This window comes from Lampris incognitus, chromosome 4 (genome assembly GCF_029633865.1).
Source record: "Lampris incognitus isolate fLamInc1 chromosome 4, fLamInc1.hap2, whole genome shotgun sequence".
Taxonomy (NCBI): Eukaryota; Metazoa; Chordata; class Actinopteri; order Lampriformes; family Lampridae; genus Lampris; species Lampris incognitus.
Window position 1 is genome coordinate 7,111,705 of NC_079214.1, and position 15,454 is coordinate 7,127,158.

General features: G+C 51.3%; 1 protein-coding gene across 2 annotated transcripts; it reads left to right on the top strand.

The window, feature by feature from the left end:
- Positions 1-588: 588 nt before the first annotated feature.
- On the top strand, positions 589-11,861 carry ogfod1 (2-oxoglutarate and iron-dependent oxygenase domain containing 1). 2 transcript variants are annotated; one of them, XM_056278615.1, is made up of 13 exons: positions 589-861; positions 6,044-6,189; positions 6,276-6,322; positions 8,347-8,447; positions 8,568-8,684; positions 9,214-9,305; positions 10,032-10,160; positions 10,274-10,387; positions 10,474-10,553; positions 10,696-10,958; positions 11,252-11,380; positions 11,531-11,589; positions 11,687-11,861. In XM_056278615.1, exons 1-13 carry the CDS (start codon positions 693-695, stop codon positions 11,846-11,848), a joined length of 1,608 nt encoding a protein of 535 aa, XP_056134590.1. In that variant the 5' UTR covers positions 589-692; the 3' UTR covers positions 11,849-11,861. The 2 variants fall into 2 exon arrangements, with proteins under 2 accessions (XP_056134590.1, XP_056134589.1); XM_056278614.1 differs by having other exon boundaries at positions 590-861; positions 9,211-9,305.
- Positions 11,862-15,454: the final 3,593 nt, after the last annotated feature.

Genomic DNA, 15,454 nt, shown 5'->3' on the forward strand with positions numbered 1-15,454 from the left:
TAAAAAAAAAACGTCGGCGAGGGGACGCGGCCAAAAAATGCGTCTCACGCACGTTATTCAGTAAAAGAGAAGCCAGAGACGGGATCTGCTGGCGTCACGATTTTATTTTCGAGATAGAATATAAAAAAAAAATACGTTAAAAAAAGCTACCATCGGCGACCTTAAATGTCATATTTCTCCCTCCTCTTTACCGTCTGCCTCTTCGCTGTCTCATAAAAGGTATAAAAAAAAGCCAAAAAACATAAAGTTACAGAACATGTGAACATAGCGTAAAGGAAAATACATTTAAGCGGATTTGCGTCGCCGGCGCGATGACGTCAATCGTGTGCGACGAGATCCCACGTTCGCTACGTTCCCCCCGGACCCAGCGGTCCGACTAGTCCGTTCTGTGGTAAAAAAAAACGTTAAAAAAAGCTACCATCGGTGACCTTAAATGTCATATTTCTCCCTCCTCTTTACCGTCTGCCTCTTCGCTGTCTCATAAAAGGTAAAAAAAAAATGCCAAAAAAAAAAATAAAGTTACAGAACATGTGAACATAGCGTAAAGGAAAATACGTTTAAGCGGATTGGCGTCGCCGGCGCGTGACGTCAATCGTGTGCGACGAGATCCCACGTTCGCTACGTTCCCCCCGGACCCAGCGGTCCGACTAGTCCGTTCTGTGGTTAAAAAAAAAAAAAAAGACACCTTGACGATGAGTTCTAAACGACAGCAGCCCTCGTCCCCCCCGGGTGACAACACGGAGAAGAGGAAACGGAGGAAGAAACGAGAGGAAATAGCGGAGCTTTCCCCGGTTTTAGACGAGGAGGAGGTGAAGAGAGGAGTGAAGAAGGCATGGTCTCTCCGGGACCGCTACTGTCACGGTGAGGAAAAAGAAGTTCGGGGACAAGTTTCGCGACTGTAGCCTCCGTGTCGGGCAGAGCCGTACTCTCACTGCCAGGTCCGACTGTTATCGCTCGTCCGGGGGGGGATTTAAAACAGCAGTGTGGCGGAAGGTAAACACACCTAAACGCAGCTTGCTCTCGCCCTTTGCCTTGCAGACTGTGCCTCTTTTAGAGCTGACACGACTCTCCCCGAATAGCCTCAAGCAGATGTGCGTTAATCGTTGCTCATATTCGTAGTCGGCTGCTAGCAATGATCACTGACCGGACAGCGTAGTTTAGCCCCTGCCCACCTTTCTATTTACCACGAAGTCACCTGTTGAAGCCGATGTCGACAGAAAGGAAGGACGAAACTACTACTACTACTACTACTACTTTCGGCTGCTCCCGTTCGAGGTCGCCACAGCGGACCATCCGTTCCCCATTTCTCCCCTGTCCTCTGCATCTTCCTCTGTCTCACTGACGGATGAGGCAGACGAGGGCGAGGTTTTGATATGTTTCCAGGTTTGCCGAAAGTTGAGCCAGTTCATCTGGACCCAACGTTTAGTGGGAGAAACGTTTCATCGCTCATCCAAGTGACCCCTTCAGTCTCAACCGACTGCAGGTATCCCACCCTTATAAACAATGCTGGTGCATAATGACCAAAACTGCAGGTATCCCACCCTTATAAACAATGCTGTTGCGTAATGACCAAAACTGCAGGTATCCCACCCTTATAAACAATGCTGTTGCGTAATGACCAAAACTGCAGGTATCCCACCCTTATAAACAATGCTGTTGCGTAATGACCACAACTGCAGGTATCCCACCCTTATAAACAATGCTGTTGCATAATGACCAGAACTGCAGGTATCCCACCCTTATAAACAATGCTGTTGCATAATGACCACAACTGCAGGTATCCCACCCTTATAAACAATGCTGTTGCGTAATGACCAAAACTGCAGGTATCCCCCCCTTATAAACAATGCTGTTGCATAATGACCAAAACCAGCGATCGGTTTCATATTTATGCTAATTGCCATGACCATTAACTTGAGTTGCAATGGCCATGTGTACTATTCACAGAGGATTGGGGAATAGTTGCAATCTAATCTAAAAGCATAAAAGCATTGTAAAATGGTGACAGATGTACTCTTAGCCCCCCCCCCTTGGTTCAGGGGTGGTCGTTCCCTCTTCATATAGAGTCGTCTTTGACTCCCCATTTAAACCAGCGTTCCTCCCTATCAAGGATGTGCACATCCTCATCCTTGAAAGAGCGGCCACTGGCCTGTAGATGGGTGTAGACTGCAGAGTTCTGGCCTGACGCTTTAGCTCTCCTGTGTTGTTGTGCCATCCTCTAGGCCAGCATCTATTTAGTTTCCCCAATGAAACGTTTCTCCCACTGAACGCTGTGTCCAGATGAACTGATTCAACTTTGTGGGATTGCCTTACCTGGATTATTGAGCATGCATCAAGATATTCCCAGGTTTGTTGATATTTTTACAACCTGCGTTACCAGCATAGAACCGTCCTGTTGAAGAATATTTCTGTTAAACTGAAGAGTAAAGAGAGGTGGAAAATGAAAATTTTAATTTCATTTGCTACAAGTAGTTCCCAAAGGATATATATCTGTGGGAAGGGCAGCAACTAAGGATTATTTCCTATTTAATTTATCGATTTTTTTTAATTAAGTGATTAATCATTTGGTCTGTTAAAAGTCAAAAATACTGATGAATATCCATCTTAGATAGATAGATAGATAGATAGATAGATAGATAGATAGATAGATAGATAGATAGATAGATAGATAGATGCTTTATTATTGCCACGCAACAATATTTGGTGGTAATTGTTTTGGTACAGCATGGTAGCTCAGTTCCAGTGCAAAAAGAAAAAGAGAAAAACAAGCAGCACCATAAACCATTACAACAACACACACAAAAAGGAAACACATGAATGTGAGAGTATGTACAGTGAATATATATGATATGTACAGTTCAGGTCCCCATCATATCAAGTAGCCCAACAGGCAGAGAGTACAATGACTGCTGTACCAGTGCAAACAAGTCCAGTCCAGTGCATACAGTGTTTTCAGGTTAGAATACGGGGTCATGTTGAAAGGGGGGCTAGCAAGGGATGCAAAGTGTTCTGACTGCTGTAGGCAAGATGCTGTTTTTGACTCGAGTGGTTTTGGTTAATATAGACCTGTAGCGCCTTCCGGAGGGGAGAAGCTGGAAGATGTGGTGGGCTGGGTCGGAGGGGTCACTGGTTATTTTAGCTGCCAGGTTGAAGGTGGGCTTTATATACAGGGAGTTGACTATGGGAAGGTCACAACCAAGTGTGTTGGAAGTTTTAGTGACAATCCGCTCCAGTTTCCTCTTGGTGGGGCTGTCGGAGCTCCCATACCGGACAGTGAGAGATGATGTGAGGATGCTCTCTATGGTGGCTTATAGAAGTGGACCACAAGGTGTTTCTTGACATACTTCTTCTGTTGCCTGAGGAAGTACAGTCTTTGCTGAGCCTTTTTGATGACGTGGTTGGTGTCGATGTTCCATTTCAGAGTGTTACTGATGTCGGTGCCGAGGAATTTGGAGGAGTCTGTCAGGGTTATGGGCTGGTCAGAGACACGAACCAGGGGTGGAAAATGTTTCCAGAGTCCAAAGTTACATCTTAAAACTGTTTACTGAGTCTGAACAACAGCCAAAAAAACCATTTCATAATGATATAAATCAGGGGAAGGCAAGCAAATCAGAGCGTTTGTCAAAGCATTTTTATATGATGAAGGACTCAAGCGATTAATCAAACACCAAAATTGTAACTGATTTGTTTTTGGACTATCATTCATTTGTTCATTCATCATCAGCCGCTTCTCTGGGATTTGGTCGCAGTGGCAGCAAGCTAAGTAGGGCGCTCCAGACGTCCCTCTCCCCAGCAACGCCCTCCAGCTCCTCCTGTGGGATCCCAAGGCATTCCCAGGCCAGACTGGACATGGAGTCCCTCCAGCGAGTTCTGGATCTACCCCTGGGTCTCCCCCCAGTTGGCCGTGTCCGGTAAACCTCCAAAGGAAGGTGCCCAGGAGGCATCATGATCAGATGCGCGAACCACCTCAACTGGCTCCGTTCGATGCGAAGGAGCAGCGGCTCTACTCCGAGCTCCCTCCGGATGTCTGAGCTCCTCACCCTATCTCTAAGGCTGAGCCCAGACACACTACGAAGGAAACTCATTTCAGCTGCTTGTATCCACGATCTCACCCTTTTGGTCACTACCCAAAGCTCATGACCATAGGTGAGGGTTGGAACGAAGATTGACTGGTAAATTGAGAGCTTTGCCTTCCAGCTAAGCTTCCTCTTCACCACCACGGTCCAGTACAACGTCCGCATTACTGCGGATGCTGCACCAATCTGTCTGTCAATCTCCCGCTCCATCCTACCCTCACTCGTGAACAAGACCTCGAGATACTTGAACTCCTTCACTTGAGGCAACAACTCATCCCCAACACGGAGGGAGCAATCCAACATTTTTCAGTACAGAACCATGGCCTCAGACTTGGAGGCGCTGACTCTCATCCCGGCCATTTCACACTCAGCTGCAAACCACCCCGGTGTGCGCCGGGCTATCAACTAATCGATTAATGACTAATTGTTTCAACACTACCTAGGGTTTTGTGCTTTTAAATCATAATCTCACAAGATTTACACCTGTCAGTAGCTTAACTGAAAAAGCTGCAGTGTATCCACACCAAGAATACACTACTTCTGGTATCTACGAGAGATGAAAAAGGGGGAAGAACCGTGCTATTCCTGTCCTCGCTTTGCTGAAGTGGATGCTTGCATGGAGTTATTGACAAGTTCATAAATCCGTTGAGGGGAAAGGAGGCGAATGACTTGAGACATGTCCCAGATTTGCATCCTGATTGTGAAGATCACCTCCCAGTCATCAAAGATGGTCTATCTGGACATCAGATCACCTGGGAAATGGTCTTACATTCAGTGAAGCGTTCTCACGTTCACAGACTGAACCATCGACCAGTCAGGACCACAATTTAACAAGACGTCGGTGATTTCATCTGTTTTCAGCACTTCTCCGCTGCCCTGAGGTTGTAGCCCACACTACATTTTGCTGCGCTCTGAAGTGTTGATGAATAAATGTAGATGTGGGTATTTTCAACATTCTCTTGTTTTAAGTCCATCTTTCATTCGTTTGATGATTATGTTTATATATCTGTTGTGGTTTTCTGTGTTATATCTTTTTTTCTTATCTCATTTTCATGGCTGTGGTTTTTCATGGCGTTCTCTGATATAACTTCCCTTAATGAACAGGGCAAGTGGCAGGTTTTTCTTTCTTTTTTTGGATTTTTTTTTGTTGTTGCCCTTTTTCTCCCCAGTTGTGCTTGGCCAATCACCCCGCTCTCTGAGCCGTCCCGGTCTCTGCTCCGCCCCCTCTGCTGATCCGGGGAGGGCTGCAGACTACCACATGCCTCCTCCCATACAAGTGGAGTCACCAGCCGTTTCTTTTCACCTGTGAGAAGTTTCCCCAGGGGTCATAGTGGATAGGAGGATCACGCTATCCCCCCTCCCTCCCAAACAGGCACCCTGACCGACCATAGGAGGCGCTAGTGCAGTGACCACAACACATACCCACATCCAGCTTCTCACCCGCAGACACGGCCAATCCACTCTGTGGACCGTTCTGTGCATGTGGTTGATGTTTCTCCATGGTAAATCTTGCAGGCACCGCGAAAAATATGCCATTGTTAATAGCGCACGCCAACAAACAGGAAACTGGTATGACCACTGCAGTAGAAATCGGAAGTCAGTGGACTACAGTTCTGCACAGAGTGGATTGTGTCTGTAGGGACGCCCGACCAAGCTGGAGGTAACACAGGGATTCGAACCAGCGATCCCCATATTGGTGGGCAACGGAATAGACCGCTACATTACCCAGACGCCCGTGGCAGGTTTTTCTATGGTCGCCTCTCCTCCCCGCTCAGCTCACATCACATTACAGTTTATGTTGGTGTTGAGTTTCTTGTTTCTTAATAAACTGGATTAAGTTGTGTTGTGTTGATGTGGGCCTCCTGAAACAGTGCGCTGGGTAGGTCCCCTTTGTCTTTCGCACACGGAGACGTGAAATATTTGGCTTCGTTCGAGCTCGTATTTTAATTTGGGTTTTCGCTCTGCAGAAAATGTGGAGTTGGACTGCCAGCCGTTTCCCCACTGCGTCATCCAGAACTTCATCAGCAGCGAGACCTTTGTGGAGAACCTCCAAAGAGAACTTCTGGACCTTAACTTCCACGAGAAGTCAAACGACCTGTACAAGTTTAAACAGGTAGGTGAACGCAAATCATTTCACAGCCCTGTGCCGGGGACCGCACGTTGTCTGATACTTTCCCTCCCTTGTCATTTCCTTCACAGTCCGATGACTTGAAGAAGAGAACAGAACCACATATTTCAGGCCTGAGGTAAATAGAAGTGTGTGTGTGTTTGTGTACGAGTGTTTGTTGCCACGTGTGTGCTTCCGCAGTGGTTGACCTCCTGAGGAACAGAATGAATAAATGATGAAGCGCCGGATGACGGGGCTACAGTATGGATAATGGCTCGCCTAAGATGGAAGTGTATTGATTCTGATAGACTGATACAGGGGGAGAGCCATTACCTTGAATCTATCACAAGCCATGGCAGGTTTTAGAGCTCCGATGTCTCCGTTAATCTGCAGTTTGCTCTTCCCGTTGTGTCCAATCTTTTTCACCCCTTTGCCATACGTGCCAGTACACTCCAACCCAAGTCATTTGACATTTTGCCTTTTTGCACCCTGCAGAGCCAAGTGTTCACCACACAATATGTTAAGACGCTTTAATCGCAGTATCTTGTCATTTGGATCGCTGCACTTAGCTGTGCTGAGTGTCAGATTATGATGAGGTGATCTTCAAATGTCCCTTTTGTTGTTTTTATTTATTTATGTTTTGAGACGCTTTATTGATCCCTGTTGGGAAATTCTTCTCTGCATTCAGCCCAACCTAGCGGTGTAGCTAGGAGCAGTGGGCAGCCTGCCGTGCAGCACCCAGGGACCACCTGCGGTTCGTTTTGCCATGCCTCGGTCAGGGGTACTGACCCTAACATGCATGTCTTTCTGACGGTGGGAGGAAACCGGGGCACCCGGACAAAACCCGCCGCGGACACGGGGAGAACGTGCAAACTCCACACAGAAAGGACCTGGGGTGACCCCCCAAGGTTGGATGACCCCGGGGTTCGAACCCGGGACCTTCTTGCTGTGAGGCGACGGCGCTAACCACCGCGCCACTGTGCCGCCCCGTGTCTTGGATTTTGACAATTAAGGACGAGACGTTTCGTAAAAGACTGAATGCTGAGCAGCGGGTTTGTCTCTGTCGATAAAAGTCACGTTTTAGACCTTAACACTGACCAGATGTAAGTCTGGGATCCTAAATCTTAAGTTTTAAGCTTTAATACCAAACACACCGAAGTCGTCTGTGTTCCTCAAGCATGGCACCGATGCTGCCGGGGTCGTGGGTTTGATTTCCACAGGTCTTGTAAGGCGATGCTTATCATTTCCTGTGAAGCGCCCGGTGTCCTCTGCAGAAACGCAGCCGTGTCACTCCATTCGTTATCCTGTGTCTGGCACTGCGCGTGTGCACTCTGGCGGGCTAAACTACCCGCCACCGGCAGACGCTCGCAGGTCGAGCAACGGAAAGACAGAAGAAACCGAGATTACTTTTGTCGTTGAGAAAATTGAATTTTTTTGTTATCAACGCCACCGAGTGGCGCCAGAGATGCTATCACAGCGGAGCTGAATTGCAGCCCGTGCTGCAAGATGCAGGTCCATCCTCACGAGCCGGTGCTCCAGAGGGCGACGCTCGGGTAGCGTTGGGACGATGGGCGGGTAGCGCCAGACCATGGGCGGGTAGCGCCAGACGATGGGCGGGTAGCGCCAGACGATGGGCGGGTAGCGCCAGACGATGGGCGGGTAGCGCCAGACGATGGGCGGGTAGCGCCAGACGATGGGCAGGTAGCTGCCGTGCTGCGCCCCGGGTGAGAAATGAGAGTGCCCCTCACCTGCTAACACGCGTCACATATGCAGCACATTATCTTCAGATGTGCATGTTAGCGCTGCCCTGTGGCTGTTATGAGCAGTGAGCACAGTGCTCACATGTGCAGGAGCACCAACGGAGGGTGGCAGTGGTGGTATGGAGAACGTGATGTATGTATTTCTGTCCTCGTCTCCCCATTTAATGGTCCGATTTGTTAGTCTGTCTGCGAAGCCCATTCAGCGGGGGCTGAACTCGGTGAACCTGTCTGTTAGGGAGGCTCATCACCAGCCGCCGGTCAAATTAAGACGGACGGGCTGTTAGATTTTTTTTGAATTTCTTCCACGTGTCCCGTTAGCAGGCTGTTAATAAATCAGCGGTGGGGGAAAAACGAGGACACCGTCTTAATTTTTAACCTTTTTCTCGGGCCGTTTTGTCCTCAGGGCGGCGATGTTCGGGCAGCTCCGCTCCTGGCTCGGGGAGGTGCTGGGGGTTGACTTGGAGCCAACCGTGGACATGTCCTGTGCCAAATACCAATACACCGGTGAGCTGTGGGGGGAACCCCGGCCAGCGGGAGCGTTCTTGTTTGACGCTGGTCTGATAGCTTATCTCCCCCTTTGCACTGTTTACCTTCATACTGAACGTTTTTCCCTCCCCCCTGCAGACGTTCTCTTATGTCACGATGATGAATTGGAGGAGAGGCGCGTCGCTTTTATCTTATATCTTGTCCCTCCATGGCAGAGCGACGACGGGGGCACTCTGGATCTTTATAGCACAGACGGTGAGCATCTCTCCTCCTGTTTGTCTGCTGACTCGGTTGGCCAAACCGAAAAGAATCCTTTTCAGTTGTGGGCGTCCGGGTAGTGTAGCAGTCTAGTCCGTAGCCTGCCAACACGGGGATCGCCGGTTCGAATCCCCGCGTTACCTCCGGCTCGGTCGGGCGTCCCTGCAGACACAATTGGCCGTGTCTGCGGGTGGGAAGCCGGATGTGGGTATGTGTCCTGGTCGCTGCACTAGCGCCTCCTCTGGTCGGTCGGGGCTCCCGTTCGGGGGGGGAGGGGGAACTGGGGGGAATAGCGTGACCCTCCCATGCGCTACGTCCCCCTGGTGAAACTCCTCACTGTCAGGTGACAAGAAGCGGCTGGTGACTCCACATGTATGGGAGGAGGCGTGTGGTAGTCTGCAGCCCTCGCCGGATCAGCAGAGGGGGTGGAGCAGCGACCGGGGCGGCTCGGAAGAGTGGGGTAACTGGCCAAGTACAATTGGGGGGGAAAAAATAATCCTTTTCAATTGTGTCCTGCTGTCAGCAGGTCACTTCCTGCCACGGAGCATCGTGAAGTCTCTCGTGCCTTCCTGGAACACGCTGGTTATGTTCGAAGTTTCGCCAGTCTCCTTCCACCAGGTAACCCCCGTCTCGTCCACCCCCTCTCCCACAGCTGGAGGCAGCCCGTGGAAGTCAGGTCATTTATATTTATACGGCACATTTAAAAGCAACTCGTGTCGACCAAAGAGCTTCCCAGCATTGCTCATAAGAACACAAAACACATGGAAAGAGTTCACAAAGTTGACAAGATAGAAACCGATCAGTAAAAGAGGGCAACAAAATAAGACAAGACCAGACGCCGTGAAAACAAGACAACACAAAAAGACCACTCATGAGAAGAGAAAGTAAAAACTGGACCGTATAAGGGGAGCATCCGGTTGGCGTGGCGGTCTAATCCGTTGCCTACCCAACACGGGGATCACCAGTTCGAATCCTCATGTTACCTCCGGCTTGGTCGGGCGTCCCTACAGACACGATTGGCCACGTCTGTGGGTGGGAAGCCGGATGTGGGTGTGTGTCCTGGTCGCTGCACTACCGCCTCCTCTGGTCAGTCGGGGAAACTGGGGGGAATAGCGTGATCCTCCCCTGCGCTGCATCCCCCTGGTGAAACTCCTCACTGCCAGGTGAAAAGAAGCGGCTGGCGACTCCACATGTATGGGAGGAGGCATGTGGTGGTCTGCAGCCCCCCTGGATCGGCAGAGGGGGTGGAGCAGCGACCGGGACGGCTCGGGGGAGTGGGGTAATTGGCCAAATACAATTGGGGAGAGAAAAAAATTGACCATATGTGCCGGGTTACTTCTCCAGGTGTCGGAGGTTCTGTCGGAGGACAAGTGTCGCCTCTCCCTGAGTGGTTGGTTCCACGGGCCGTTGTTGGAGCGTCCTCCCCGCCACGTGGAGCCCCCCATCTCGAGGAGCCCCCATTTACCAAGAGATGTGAGCTTTGTCCAGACTGTCCTTCGTAAGAGTACATGCGTCCTCTGAGGAGCCGGTTGTCGTCATGTTCTCCCGTCTAAAGTCGCTGGTGTGCGTTTGTGCTTGCGGTGCAGGAGACACTGCTGCTGGAGTGGGTGAATCCGGTGTACCTGGACATCTCCTACCAGGAGCAGGTCCAGCAGGAATTTGAGGACAGTTCTGAAATCCAGCTCAAAAATTTCCTCAAGGTATTTTCAGGCTGTGTGTTTTTCTTCCTCCCCCCCCGTTGTCCCTCTTCCTCCCCTGTGTGTGTTGACGGCGGCTCTGTTTTCAGGAGGACAAGTTCATGGAGGTGAGCGAGGCGCTGCGTCGCACTGGAAACCAGTGGACAAGCAGGGGTCCACCCAATAAAAGGTGACGTGGGTTTCACTTGCGTTGTTGTCTTCGGCTTTACGGCGCGATTGCGTGCGCTGTGTTTTCGTGTGCGAGAGCAGAGCCGTTGTGCGTACTTGTGGTATCTGAATTCACGGGTTGGTGTCTGTGCGCGTGTGCCTAGGCGCTACGAGGCGGCTCAGGCGGACGCTTTGCCGCCGTGTGTCGGTGCATGCTGGGAGTTGCTGCGCTCCGAAGCGTTCTTCCTGCTTCTGTCTAACTTCACGGGCCTCCGGCTGCACTACCTTTGTCCCGCCGACGACGAGGAGGAGGAAGAAAACGAGATTGTGAGGAAGGCGAAGGAGGAGCAGGAGGACGGCAGACACGAGGAGGCCACCGGCTCGTCCACAGACTCCCCGGAGGAAGATAATGAAGGCAGAGTCAAAGGTGGGTAGATGTGTGTGTGTAGGTGTGTAGGTGTGTTGTGTGCACGCCGTGCTGGCCTGTGTCTATGCATTTGTTTGGATTGGATTTTCTAGAGGTTAAATAATCCCTGTGGAAAAATGGGATCGTCTCATCTGCTGATAACGAGATACGTCCAGTGGAAAATAGGACACGTGTTTGAAACGAGGGCAGAACAGACTGACAAACAGAAACATGCTGAGTTAACACACCGATGGGAGCACGAGTCCCCGGTGTCTGTCCGCCTGGCCGGCATAACCGACCGTCTTTTCCCGCAGAGCCGAGCACGCCGGTGTGCGCCGGGGAGCTGCGTCGGTGGTCTCATGGGGATTACACGCTGTTGCACGACAGCGAGGCGGCCAACGCGGAGTACGCCCTGGACCTCCTGCTGTATTTCGGTTGCCCCGGTCAGTCTCAGCGCACACAGACACACACTTCCCACATAAACCCCATGCATAGAATATGAACAAACCGCCATCGAATGTGTTCCTCCGGCTCGTCATTATTGTTGTGTAATTGTCTTTCTTTGCCCCCCCCCCACCACCACCCCCGGGTAGACTGGCAGTCAGAGTTTGGGGGGTTTACGTCTTACGTGGCGAACGGGGAGGATGAGGAGGTGAGTGCTGAAGACACCGTGAAGAAAGTTTCCTCCCGGTGTGGAGGGCAGACGTTGATGTGATTGTCATGTTGCCGTTGTTCGCCTGTCTTCACAGCTGCTGACGGTGTACCCGGAGGACAATTCCCTCGCTCTCGTTTACCGAGACAAGGAGACGCTCAGATTTGTCAAGCACATCAACAGCAGAAGCTCCTGGCGGCCGGCTGACGGCTCTCTGCGGCGAGCGTTTTACGATTTCTCTTTTGTCTACTATGAATAAATGTGTACACTGCACCACAGGTTGTGTTGATGTTGGTTTTGCATTTGTCGGGGGTGGAAATCAAGCACTTGGCGCCCGGGTAAGCATGGCGGTCTATTCCGTTGCCTACCAACACGGGGATCGGCGGATCAAATCCCCGCGTTACCTCCGGCTTGGTCGGGCGTCCCTACAGACACAATTGGCCGTGTCTGCAGGTGGGAAGCCGGATGTGGGTATGTCTCCTGGTCGCTGCACTAGCGCCTCCTCTGGTCGGTCGGGGCACCTGTTTGGGGTGGAGGGGGAACTGGGGCGAAAGTCCTCACTGTCGGGTGAAAAGAAGCGGCTGGCGACTCCACGTGTATCGGAGGAGGCATGTGGTAGTCTGTAGCCCTCCCTGGATCAGCAGAGGGGGTGGAGCAGAGACCAGGACGGCTCGGAAGAGTGGGGTAATTGGCCGGATACAACCAGGGAGAAAATTGAGGAAAAATCCACAAAAAAAAAAGAGGAAATCGAGCCCTTGTTACGTAGAAGAATAGGGAAAAAATCCTGTTTAGGTCAGATTCAGAAAACACGGGATGTGATATTAAACATTCCTTTGTCCACCTACAGGTGGTGAGGACTTACATGAGATTCACCTTGATGGTAGGAGTGGCTGATGATTGACAGGTAGGGGTTCTCAAGCGGGCACCCTCCATCCTCGACGTCTCGTTGTTTAACCCAGTACCTCTCCAGAGGGCTCAATGGTAGATTCTGGCATCCCAGAATCCCACCTGTACTGTCTTCATGGTCTCTTGATGTTATGTTAATGTTCTTGGGAGACCAGCAAGGGTCCTTCCGCTCGAGCCGTAGCCACTGGCTGCTTCTTTCGGCCGCCTCTGACATCGATCTGACGGTCGGAAAGACTGGCTAACCGGTCACGCTGTTTCGCATCAGCTGCCCGCTCTGCGTGGCATTGCTTCTTACGCTCATAGGCCTCCTCCGCAGAGTCTTCCCATGGGACTTTGCGTTCTGTGATGTACTAGACTGTGCAGCAAAGGAGACCAGAGTCTGGCCTAAGGTTGGTAGAGGCCGTCTCTGGCGGGAAGATTAGTTACTGGCGAACATCCACCAGCATCTTCCAGTCGCAGTGCATGCATAGGTGTTCTGGCTTAGTGGAAGGACTTTTAGGCCTTTTCTGTCCTTCTCGGACGAACGTTGTTTCCTTCAGCGGATTAGTTCCCGGGAGCAAGGAATTGGCTGCCACATGCTTGTTGTCAAGACCTGATGCCAGGCTTTTGATCACCCGTTTGTGTCGCCAGGTGTAGCGGCCTTGCGGTGAGGCGAGGCTGGTCTTGCAACCTGTCGTGATGCGTTTGAGAGTCGCTGGTGTTGGGGTAGAGGGGGCACAGATTGGATCCCTGCCGAACCAATGCTGGAGATTCTTTGGTGATGGAAGCACGTCATATGTGGCTGTGAGACGATAAAGCTGATCTCCCTTTCTTCCGTTTCCCGTAAATCCCTTCCAGCTAATCGCTCTCCTCTCCACCTTCCCACTACATCCGTTGCCCCCTTTTTAGCAAGAGAGACAGCCTCGGTGCTTCTCGCCACCTCCTCCTGTCGGCACACTTGGTCGACCACCAGCTTCCTCCGCTCTGATGTTGTGGCCTTGTGCCAAGTTGGTTCGCTTGCTGCCAGGGCCAAAGCCTCCTCTTCCCTGCTAGACTGTCCCCACTATGTCTTTGTGTTTCGGAATGATGTCGCGTGTTGCACAGCGTGGGATGGCGTCCATTTCCGCCCAGTTAATGGGGTCGGTGCGGCATTGCTGATGGTCTCCTCTCTGGAGTCCTTGAGTGTCAATGGGAGTCTTATTTTAGATCGGCTGAAATTGACTGATGTCCGCTGCATCCTTTTCCTTCAGTATTAGCACGCCACCAGCCATGCAATCCTCATGAGGCTCCAAAGAAAGCATAGGACATGTGGTGCATTCTTGTAGAGCTTGTAAGATACTCCATTAGGCCCAGGAGCTGATGCTGCTCTTGCATGTCGGACTGCGGTCTCTACTTCTTTCCGTGTTGAACAGCCGGTGTCCAGATGGGATTCAGGAGGCTGGATTGGCGGGACGTGTCACGGTGGACCCTTTCCAGGTGTTTTTCCAGTTCCTGCTTTGAGGTTTTCAGAGTGCCGCTTTTGAGGAATTGATGAGCCTGAAGGGGTCTTTGTAGAACCGTGTTCATGTATGTTCCTTCTTGGGAGGTTTCCTCAAGTTCTCTGGTCTTTGCAAAGTTGCCAACGGGCTCCTGACGTCTGTTTGGAGAAGGGTTAGATCTTCTCTCTCTATATCAGAGGCTTCCCTCCTTGCTTTCTCAGCTCCCTGCCTTCCTCCAATCTTCTGCTGCCTCCTGGACTTGATTGGCGCTGGTGATGCCGTGCCACTTTTCCGTTCTGCAGTTCCTGTTTGTTGCTCCCAAGATTTTAGCCTGGTCATTTTTGAATGTTTCCCATTCTTTCTTTTCAACAGCTTTGGTCTATTTCACATGAGGTCTGTGCCCCTTGATCTTTTTCTCCGTTGGAGGTCTTGGTGACTCTTGGACGGGTCCCTCTGCTGGTATTTCTTTTTTTTAATTTTTTTTTCAATTTCTCCCCAATTTGTATCTGGCCAATTACCCTGCTCTTTTTGAGCTGTCCCGTTCGCTGCTCCACCTCCTCTCTGCCGATCCGGGGGCACCCCGACCGACCAGAGGAGGCGCTAGTGCAGCGACCAGGACACATACCCACATCCGACTTCCCACCCGCAGACACGGCCAATCGGGTCTGTAGGGACGCCCGACCAAGCCGGAGGCAACACGGGGATTCGACCCGGCGATCCCGTGTTGGTAGGCAACAGAATAGGCTGCCACGCTACCCGGGCGCACCTCCGCTGGTATTTCTATCTCCTCAGTGACAGGGATGCTGATGCTCTGCAAGCTTTGGTTTGTGCCCCGTTGCTGTGTTTGACTCCGCTGAGTGGACTGGTTGCTTCGTAGGGAGTACTGGCTCCTGTCTCTGCTCTCTAGCACCATTTTCTCCCTTGAAGGACCTTCAAACCCATTTCGGATGTTACTTTCTACCAGCCACGTATGCACACTTAAAGCTTGTGTCCTGCTGCTGCTGCTGATATTGTGGATGTCTCACATGCAGTACTCTCCTTGTTTGTCGTCGGTTTCCATTCCTGGGTCTGCAGCTGTGTTGTCAGTCATTGAGCCATCTTGCGCTCCCGCTCTCACAGGCTCTGGAAGTAAATAAATATTTAAATATATTTCCCATCCATTATCCAAACCGCTTATCCTGCTCTCAGGGTGGCGGGGATGCTGGAGCCTATCCCAGCAGTCATTGGGCGGCAGGCGGGGAGACACCCGGGACAGGCCGCCAGGCCATCACACAGGGCCCACACACACACACACATGCACATTCATGCCTAGGGACAATTTAGTACGGCTGACTCACCTGACCTACATGTCTTTGAGTCACCTGACCTACATGTCTTTGGACTGTGGGAGGAAACCGGAGCACCCGGAGGAAACCCACGCAGACACGGGGAGAACACGCAAACTCCACACAGAGGACGACCCGGGACGACCCCTTTATTAATCCCCTTGGGGAAATTCATTT